Source organism: Chrysochloris asiatica, unplaced genomic scaffold (genome assembly GCF_000296735.1).
Source record: "Chrysochloris asiatica unplaced genomic scaffold, ChrAsi1.0 scaffold00106, whole genome shotgun sequence".
NCBI classification, from domain to species: Eukaryota; Metazoa; Chordata; class Mammalia; order Afrosoricida; family Chrysochloridae; genus Chrysochloris; species Chrysochloris asiatica.
The window spans coordinates 8,754,533-8,764,519 of NW_006408624.1; the positions used below are offsets into that span (position 1 = coordinate 8,754,533).

The 9,987-nt window shown below is 49.1% G+C and overlaps 1 protein-coding gene across 1 annotated transcript; it reads right to left on the minus strand.

Moving 5' to 3' along the window:
- Positions 1-4,732: 4,732 nt before the first annotated feature.
- Positions 4,733-9,573, minus strand: MYCL (v-myc avian myelocytomatosis viral oncogene lung carcinoma derived homolog). Its single transcript, XM_006867580.1, has 3 exons — positions 9,504-9,573; positions 8,639-9,145; positions 4,733-5,807 (listed from the first exon to the last, which is right to left on the minus strand). The coding sequence occupies exons 2-3, from the start codon at positions 9,135-9,137 to the stop codon at positions 5,209-5,211; spliced, it is 1,098 nt and encodes a 365-aa protein (XP_006867642.1). The 5' UTR covers positions 9,138-9,145; positions 9,504-9,573; the 3' UTR covers positions 4,733-5,208.
- Between the last annotated feature and the right edge of the window lie 414 nt (positions 9,574-9,987).

Here is a 9,987-nt window from a genome sequence, read left to right on the forward strand (position 1 = left end):
GAAACAGGGTGGATATAACTCAGGGGTGGTGGTGTTAAGTGCCAGCTAGTTGGTTCCAACTCATAGCGACCCTGTATAGGGTTTCCGAGGAGTGACTGGTGAGTTTGAACCACCGACCTTGCGGTTCAAACGGCCTTGTGGTCAGTCCAGTGTATTATCCAACAGTGTCACACAAGGGATGGGGAACCTTTTTTCTGCTAAAATTTATAACATCATTCACGGGCCATACAAAATTATCAACTTAAAAATTAGCCTGCTATATTTGGTGAAACATTTCATTAACTCACCCCTAAGGTGATGGACCAAGGAGCTCTGGTAGCATAGTGGTTACGAGTCAGGCTGCTAATCTCATGGTCAGCAGTTCAAAACTACCAGCTGTTCCACGGGAGAAAGATGAGGCTTTCTGCTCCCGTAAAGATTTAGTCTCAGAAATCCTATGCAGGGTTGCTATGAGTCCGAACTGACTCCATGTACATAACAACAAATGTGATGGACCGGTCGCTGGAGAAGGATATCATGTTTGGTAAGCTGGAGGGTCAGAGAAAAAGAGGAAGAAAAAGATGGATTGGCAAAGTGTCAGCATCAATGAGCTCAAGCGTGGCAACATTTGTGAGGTTGGCCCAGGACTGGGCAGTATTCCGACTCAATGGCACCTAACAACAACAACGACGTGATGGCTGGAATAATTGTTGCATTGGCAGGGCCAGACCAAATGATTTTGCGGGTGTTGTGGGTTAATGTGCTAGACTGCAAGGTCGGTTTGAACCACAAGGCCACAGGTTCAATCTCACCGGCCACTCCTCAGAAACCTTATACAGGATCACTATGAGTCAGAACTGACTCAGCAGCACTAAACAACAACATATGTCCCACAGACTGGACGTTCCCCACCTCTGATATAAGTAAAAGACGGAAAGTGAGTTTCCACTGTTTCAGTAACCCAAGTCTGTTTTACTTACCAACCAATGAGCTGGGTTTGATGACCACAGAGTAGTGGAACATTTTACCTTATGGAAGACTGGACTTGGAATCCTGTCTTGCCGTATGACCTTGAACAAGAGCAACCTTGCTGAGTTCAGGTACCATATGGCTGACAATGCTTACAGGTGATGGTGAAAGTCATTAAGAGGGTTGCTTATTAATGTGAGGAATTAAGAATAGCTGATGTCCCTAAGGGGTGCTAAACATTGGGCTGCTAATGAAAAGATCAATGGTGGTTCAAACCCAACAGTCACTCCTCAGGAGAAAGATGAGGCAGTCTGCTTCTGTAAAGATGTATCGCTTCAGAAACCCTATGGAGCAGTTCTATTTTGCTCGATAGGATTGCTGAGTTGGCATTGATTTGACGGCAATTTGTGTATGTGTGTGTGTGAGATGACCCTACTCAGGCTCTGTAGGAGTGCAGGCAGGCAATATCGACCACCAGGGTCCCAGCATAGAGTGGTATAGCAGTAGCAAAGTGACTTCTCTAGAACTGATTCTCATAGGCTTTCTGAACAGCAACTGTTTTCCTTGCACAGTCCCAGGAGGGGCCTCTTTGTGGTAAGGCTATTCCATCCACCCCACATATATTGCAGAGAGGTTGATCATGGAATATTTGCTCCAGTTCATCCCAACAAATGTCAGGCCCAGTGGCCTCAAGAAGAGAGAATTCCAACAGTTAAAATGATGGAATCTCATTGACCTCCTCTGCACACCCCATGCTAACAAAACACGCTGACCATTATAATGCAGTGGTTAACCTGTGACCCAAGAGACAGGCAGAGCTGGTTTCCAATCCCAATTCATTTACTTGCTAGCTGTGGGACCCTGGGCAGTGTTTCACTCTTAGAACCTGGATTTCCTCATCTGTAGCCCTGGCATAAAGGAGCTCTGGTAGCGTAGTGGTTACGAATCGGGCTGCGAACCTTAGGGTCAGCGGTTCGAAACTACCAGCCGCTCCGCGGGAGAAAGATGAGGCTTTCTACTCCCGTAAAGATTTACACCCTCGGAAACCCTGTACAGGGTCGCTATGGGTCGGACCCGACTCGACGGCACTTAACAACAACAACAACAACAAGCCCTGGCATAACGTTGTTTGGCATAATATAAAGGAACAAGCACAGTAGTTCCATGTAGGCAGTGCTCCATCAGGAACCATAGAAACTAAACCAGTTGCTATGAAGTTGACTCCTCCTCATGGCAGCCCCATATGGTTTTCATTGGTTTTTTTCAGAAGTAGATGGTCAGCCTTTTCTTCCGAGGTGCCTCTGGATGAACTCAAACCTCCAACCTTACAGTTAGCAGCCAAGTGTGTTAACCAATTTGCACTACCAAGGGACACCCCCCCCCCCAATCAGGAATGGTGGTTGTGGTTGTTATGTGCCATGGAGTCGGTTCCGACTCATATCAACCCTGCATAGGGTTTCCAAGGCTGTAAATCTTTACAGGGGCAGAAAGCCTCATCTTTCTCCCGTGGTACCACTGGTAGTTTCGAACTGCTGACCCTGAGGTTAGCAGGCTGATTTGTAACCACTAGCTATTGTTAAATGCTCCCTGCTGACATTCACAGCAGGTTTGTGAGAAACAGGAGAGGAAACAAGAGCTTGATTTTCTTTTATTATTGCAGAGAAATAAAATTAATTACCTTTCTGTTAGAAAAATCATGTTGCATCACAAATTCTCACAAATTTTTGAAAGACATCCTGTAAAGGGTCATCATATCACTAAGATGAGAACCAACCTCAGCCACTGCCATCAAGTCAGTTTCGACCAACAGCGACCACGTAGGGTGGACAGAAGCAGATTGCCTCATCTTTCGCCCATGGATTCAAACTGCTAACCTTTTTTCAGTTAGCAGTACTTAACTCACTGCGCCACCCCTCTAAGGACACTACCACGCTAAAGAAAATAAGGCTTTGTAGTTTCAAAAGCAGTTTCAAGCCTATTATTTCATGTGGTATCTGCAACCCCCACCCCGTGAGGTAGCATTTATCCCCATTTTATGGATAAGGATACTAGGGGCCAAGAAAAGTAAAGCTAAAAGGCTACAAAATAATTAAGTGGTAGAGCTGGGTTTTCAAGTTTCCTAAAGTCCAAATTTAGCACTCTGCAATTTACAAGAGAATTTCACGTGCACCAAGTACTGAGCCTACATTGTTTAGACATGTCTGAAATGGCATTTCAGGAACCCAAAGTGGAATGACCAGGTTAGCAACATAGTTAAAGAAATGCAGTCTTGTAGATCACTTGTGGCTACCCTGAAATAGATCACCCTGGTTCAGGGGATACAGATGACATTCACTGTGACATGATTGAGAAAATCTTTATTGGAAGAAAATGTCCCAGAAGGCAACGTTTTAAAATCAATTGATAATCACAACTAAGTATAAAATTTCAGGTAAACTTGCCTTTCAAAATAAATCAGACCATTGCAATAAGAGAATTACCCAAGATTTTTTTTTCTTGTACAAAAACAATTAATTAATACCACTTTGCAAAAGTCATACAAAAATACAGTATTAAAAAAAAAAAAAGACTGCCCCCAGATAATACCTAACAGCAGCTTATAAAACACAAGCTTTCCAGATGAGACATCAGTAACCTACATCCCACCTGTCCTCCAAAGACAGTTCCAGAAGTCAGTTGGTTCCAGAAAACTATGCTCCAGATGGTAGAAAAAACTATTTGCAAACTTCCACTGGGGTTCGCGGAGGTCAGGAAGCAACCTCAGAAACAGACCATCTATGTTTGGGAGAAGCAGGTTTTCCAGAGTCCAGCCACACCCCACCTGACCCCTATCCTCATTTCTATCCCTACAGCCAGCAGGCACCTGCTGCACTGGGCAGAGTTCTAGAGGGGCTGCTTCTTCTTCCAGACTGGACCTGGGGACTCCTGAGGTTGCCTGGATGATACCTATTGGGTTGGGTGCTTTTCCCATGCTGGAGCTGCAGAGTGTAGCTAGGCAAAATCTCTCAGAGTTAGACTAAGCAGAGCTACTGGAGGCTCTTTTAAACCCCACCAAAAAGCAAGTCTATCTTCTGTAGTACTGGCTCCACCAGGTGAGTCCCAATGGCTCTCCCCAGAACTACAGTAAGGCGCAGATTCTGGGAAAGGAATCCAACTGGTAGGGGACCAAGGGTGACTGCAGAGTCAACCCAGTCCTTGGATGTGGTTCCATGAGGTTAGCTTTGCATGGTTCCATAGAACTTCAAACTTATCGATCAGGAATTGAAATGAAAGGGAGGTGGAAAAGAGGCAGTCTCCCTTCTGAGATGCCTTATACCTGCCTAAAGAAAAGATTCCAACAGGAGCCTCAAGGACTTCTTGGAAAATACCTGGGCAGGGAAGAAGCTAATGGGCCCCAGGCTAGGACCAACTTCACTATATCTTGGGGAAATCTTTCTGACCTATGGAAAGAGGTGCTGTAGAGTCCATTGCATAAAAAAAGGTAGACTGAACCCCAAAAGTCCCTTATGAGGACAATATGGCCCCTCCTTCAGAGGATAGGGCCCAGAGGGCTCTGAGACAACAAGTCTTTCAAAGTTCTCAAGGTTGCAGCGTTGAGAGTGGAAGGAGGAGGGGCGTCATCTAACATTTTTCGTATATATAAAAGGTTTATATGTACACCAATTTATCTAAAAGGTTTACCAACCCCTCAGCTACTATAAAGTGTCTTGACAGTGAGGTAATGGTCCATGTTGATCAAGTCTGCAAGCTTGTCTCCATCTAAGACAGCTCATGTGTCTCCTGGAAAAAGGAGCCTCGGGAAGAACATCCAGGCCCAGCTGTCCTAGCATCACCCCAGAGACATCAGTGGGGGCATCTTTTCCCAGCCTTAAGCTCACCCAGAGTGTGAGATTTCATGCAGGCCAGAGCCCCCCGACAACGTCCACCACCTGTTGCATAGCATCTGTCAGGTTTTTTTTTTCTGAGCTAGTGAGCTAGGCAGACCCCAAGGCTCCACAGTCAGCTGCCTGCCTGCGAAGCCAAAGGCGCCAGAGAAGACAGCATTCCAACCAGTCAGGGAAGAGAGCGAGGGAGCCAGGTTTCAAGGTTTCCAAGAATGCAAGCCCTTATTGTGTGCGCTGGCTGCAATGCATTCTGGGATCTATTGTCCAGACTGTCCCACCGTAAACAAAATGTGCAAATTACTAAGGGAGAGGGGAAGGGATTCAAAATAAACTTGTGTTTTCATAAGACAGAGAGCAGTCCGATTTTTTTGGTCACTTAATAGCCACTGAGGTAAGCGATTCTTTTCTGCAATTGCTGTTGCTGGCATCGGAGCTGCCTTTTCTCCGTGATCATCCTCTTCTCGGTACTCACCAGACTCTGCAAGTATTCCAAGGCCTTGCTTAGGATCACTACTTTGGGGGCCTTGGAGCAGCTGGCCAGGGAAGGCACCTGGTCTCTCAGGGCCAAGAACCGTGAACGGAGATCATTACGCCTCTTGCGCTCCAGGAAGTTGTGATTCTTCCTCTTGGTCATATCCTCAGAATCAGAAATGACAGATTTGGGGTGGTAGGGTGGTGGAGCCTCACGTAATACAGGTGGTGGGCTCACAATCTCTTCTTGCACCTGATCTTCTTTTTCCTCGGGAGCATCTCTTTCCAGAGACTCTTCTTGGGGCTTCTTCTCTGAAGCCCCTTCTTGGGAGCAGCTTTCTGGAGGGAAACGGGCAGCATAGTTGTGCTGTTGCTGATGAATGGAAATGTGGAAGTGCTTCATGCAGGGATCCAGAGGGTCTGCTCGCACTGTGATGGTGACTGGCTTCCGGACTTCTAGGGACTGCCTCTTCTCCACTGTCACCACATCTATTTCATCCCCCTCTGTCCAAAAAGAGAGAGAGCAATACATCCTGTGAGAAATGCATACAGCTTTCACTTTCTGTGCAGGAGCTTGGGAAGGCAGGTGACTTTTTCCCAATTTAGATATAAATACATTGAAGTGAGGAAATGCTAGGTTGATATATTTGCAATCGGGTAAGAGCAGTGTAAAGGAAAGGAAGGGAAATAAGCAAGAAGGAAAGTATTCTCTAATTTCCTTTTGCACAGCAAGGCTTAGATAAGAACAAAAGGCAAATGCAAGCCAACAGCCCCCAGTCTGCACAGGATCTACCCTCCCCCACTGAGGGGATGGAGAGAAAAGAGCTACCGGCCTGGGACAAAGTTTAGCTATAAAGATCTTCCCCAGTCGGGCTCTTTCATGCCCCATCAGAATTGTAAATGAAGGGTCTGTGGGCAGAGCTGCCCTTTGTTCCTGCCCAGCACAGCCTGCACTTGGGGAATTGTTACTTTTCACAAGTTATAAATCCTATTATTCCCCCACCTCTCTATTCTGCCATCCCTTTCAGCTGAAGATTCAGAGAAGGGAGGGCTACAACGCATCCCGGCTCACCCACAGAGGGGAGGGACAGGGTTTCCCTTAGGAGTATTTTGCTCCTGGGTTCAATGGATTTCTAAATTCATCCATCATTTATAGGTCGACTGCCCCACCCCCTTCCCTGGACCAGAGAGGGTTAGATTGGTAATCACAGGTCTGTGAACGCTATTGGAACGTCACAAAGATACAAGCAATTAATTCTAAGCTACTTGTGCCACAAGCAGAAACTGAGCAGCAGGAGAATGTCCTGCTACAAGGACCAAAGCACCAGAGGACCTGCAGAGACACCTGGATCTGCCCCCACCATTTCCTGGCCCCAACCAAATGGGAGAAAACATTCCTGCTCCACACATTCTGCAGGCCCCACATAGAAGGCCACCTTAATGCAGTTCAGCCTGACAACAGAAGAGCTCAGTTCTTAGCCTCTTTTGCATATCAGGATGCTAAAGCCCCTTTGTCACGAAGGCTTCCATTGTGTGGACAATCGCATTATTTCTCCATTAATAAAACCTGACCATTCAGCCCTCCTGGCCCCAAAGCCTGCCATTGGCTGGCTAAGCTGTGTTTGGAATGCTGTTTTAACCAGCCCCTAACTCCGATTGGCTGAGCTGGACTGTCAGTCACTCTCCCCACCCCCCTCATTGTTTGCAATCTGTTGCATTTTGTTCTTGGCCATGTGGCCTGTGAGTGAACCAGGAGCCAGCAAACAGGTTCAGGTTAAAGGGCAAGTCAGAAAATGATTCAGGAGGCTTCCCCACATCCCAAACCTTTCATATTTCCGTGTTAAAGCTTATGGTGGAGGAAGAAGTCATTTAACACACCATTCTCCTTCTCAAAGTAATATCTAACTCTGCTCAGATAAGGAAATCACTTCAGCAGGACAACCCTCTCACATAAAAAAGGAGACACTGAGGCTCAGCCAGAGAAAGTGACTAGAGCTAAGCCTTGGCATCACTTTAGTAATGTTTTGAATCTTGAACGAACACCTGTAAACTCCCCAAACAATGCTGTTTCCACTCTACCAGTCCATCAGCCTTGGTAGAGATACATCTTTATTGGACTCTTGACATTAAGGATTCCTATTCAAGCCATTAAACAAACACTAGCCTTTGGTGTAGAAAGCAAGAGGGTTAAAAACAACAATACAGTGGACTTCCCCCTCCAGATATATAATTCTAATTTTTCTGTTTATTATTTTTTCCCTCAAATGTTGGACAATTCCCAAGCTCATTCCTCCGTACCCTCTCAAATGGCCATTCTAAAGTTATTCTTAAAAGCTACAGTGAGTTTTCACTGTCCTGGTTTACCTGATGCCAGCCTCAGTCAGCTCCCAATAAAAGTATCCTTTCTCATGGGTATAAGAGGTTGGGCAAAGAAAGATGTAGTCTGGTGCAGTTTGCCCTCAGAGAGGTCTATATTTGCATGAAGGACAGGGGGCTGGGACTCCATGACCATGGCCTCAGCAACTAGCTCAGAGCATGGCCCCAAAGTAGGCTAGAGAACATTTGTTAAAGGCCAGCAAGCAAATAAAGCTCTGGAATGAGTGAGGAGAGTTGGAATACCTTTTACCCTCAGGCTAAAGCAACAAGGCTATCTAAAAATCAAGGTGCCTGGTTGGGATTGGGGAAAGAATGCTGTAAAGATGGCAGGAAGTTGGAGCTCAGGTCTAGTGATTGCTATCTCTAAGCCTCAGTTTTTCCATCTGTTAATGAGGAGCGCTCATTCTCCCCTACCAGTCCTATGAGGATGCACAGCGGTTAAGAGGTGGGCATGGCAATGGAAGGGCATTATAAACATTTTAATAATAAAGTGGGCTAGAGATCTGAATTTTTTAAAGGTTTCAGCTTTGCAAAAAAGGTTCCTCAGCTTCCTTTCTCCCTAGGGGAGTCAGCGTTTCTCAGAGAAAGAGGAAGCCATAAATTGCTTCAAGTTTAGTGACCCTTAAGGGACCCCAGTTCCAGTCTCCCCAGGACAGAAATCGCCTCCAGTCCAACCCCAGTGATAGTCCTCTGCAAGTGCCATCCCTTTCTCCCTTGTCCCCTGGGGCTCTTACCATCATCAAAAGGACGCTGACTCCATGCCACTTATCCAAACTGTTTACCAACACACCCACGTGCCAGACAGACACTGCTGGGGGCTACACCAGCAGTTCCAGCTAGAGAGGGGGAGGTGGGTGAAGGGCTTGCCAAAGCCTAGTGCCTGCTTGACCTCAGAGAGTGGTAGAACTTTGGCCCCCCATGGGTTCCCACCCTCTTAAGTGACCCAAGGTGATCCTTACCAGAGTCGCTAGGGCTCTCAGACCCTGAGCAGGCCTGAGTCTTGGGCTCGCTCTGCGGACATGATGGGGCGGGCGCCGGGTTGACTGCGGCTTCAAGGCTGGGAGCGCAGTCCGGGGCAGCCGGCGCCCTGGATGGGTTTCCGCGGGACGCGCTAGCGGCCAGTCTGTCGCTCACCGCTTTCTCCAGGCGTTCCCTGGCGGAGAAACCACTCCACATGCAGTCACGGCGGATGATGGAAGCGTAGTTCCTGCCCCAACCTTTCGAGTGGCCCCGGGATTCCGCCTCATCTCCAGTTCCTCCTCCGGGCCACGGATCCAGGGAATTAATCCCAAGGGCCGGGTCCCCAGCGCTGGGATCCAAGCCCCAGAGCGGCGACATGGGGGGCGATGGCACCAGCTCGAATTTCTTCCAGATGTCCTCGCTGGGTGCCGTAGAGCGGTAGAAATCCTCCCCGCAGTCATAGTCGTAGAAATAGTGCTGGTACGAGTCCAAGTCCATGTCCGCTCTCCTGCGGGAGAGAAGAGGGAAATGTGCTAAACAGGGTGCGGGACGGGGCTGGGGGACGACCCCAGCTCCCTCCGCACGGCTGGGCGCTGGACTCCCGTCCTGCCCCAGCCCCACCAGCTTGTAGCCCGCGCCCTACCCTGGTGTCTCGAGAAGCCAGATCCCGGGTCAGCGCGCCCAGGGAAGCCTCTCAAAGCGGCGGAGCAGGCTTTGGGGAACGAGTTCAAAGCAAACTTTGCCAGCGCCGCCCGGAGCGCAGCTCCCAGGGCCCGACCGGGCCGGGCGGGGGCGCACTGTGTCCAGAACGCAGCCAGTCTCCCACCCCGCCCCGGACCCGTCTCCCGGCCGCCCGCCGCCTCACCTCGCTTCAACCGCCAGCCACTAGGAGCGAAGCGACTCCCCGTCGGCTAGGGGCTGCCCAGCAGTCAGCACACAGTACAAGCGCGCCACCGAGTAGCGCGTGCCCCTCACTCTAGAGCACGCGCCTCGCGCACGGCAGCCAGGATACTCTCAGGATCAGCGCGGGAGCTAGAGCTCAGGAGCATTGTTTCCCGGCCGCCTTATATCTGGTCGTCCTCAAGGAGGGGGGGCTTGGAGGGGGGGCAGGAGGCGGGCCCTACCGAACAAGCCCCGCCCATTACCCCGCCCCTCCCTACAGCCGACAGGTGGGGGTGGCGGTGGCGGTGTCCCAGCCACACCCCTCCTAGCCTCGCTCAACATGCCCCTGCACCCCCAAATTCATTGCTAACTGGGAAGCACAAATCAGGCGGCTAGCTAACGTATCCCGGCGGTCGCCTAGTGGAAGCGTGGTTCTTTAACGAAGCCCCAGCGGTCCCCATCAGGC

Bases quoted from the DNA above. Each gene is read 5' to 3' on its own strand.
- MYCL (XM_006867580.1), bottom strand. From the start codon at position 9,137: ATGGACTTGGACTCGTACCAGCACTATTTCTACGACTATGACTGCGGG. The intron at 5,808-8,638 runs GTAAGGATCACC...CTTTTTGGACAG, and splicing joins TGAGAGCCCTAGCGACTCTG to AGGGGGATGAAATAGATGTG.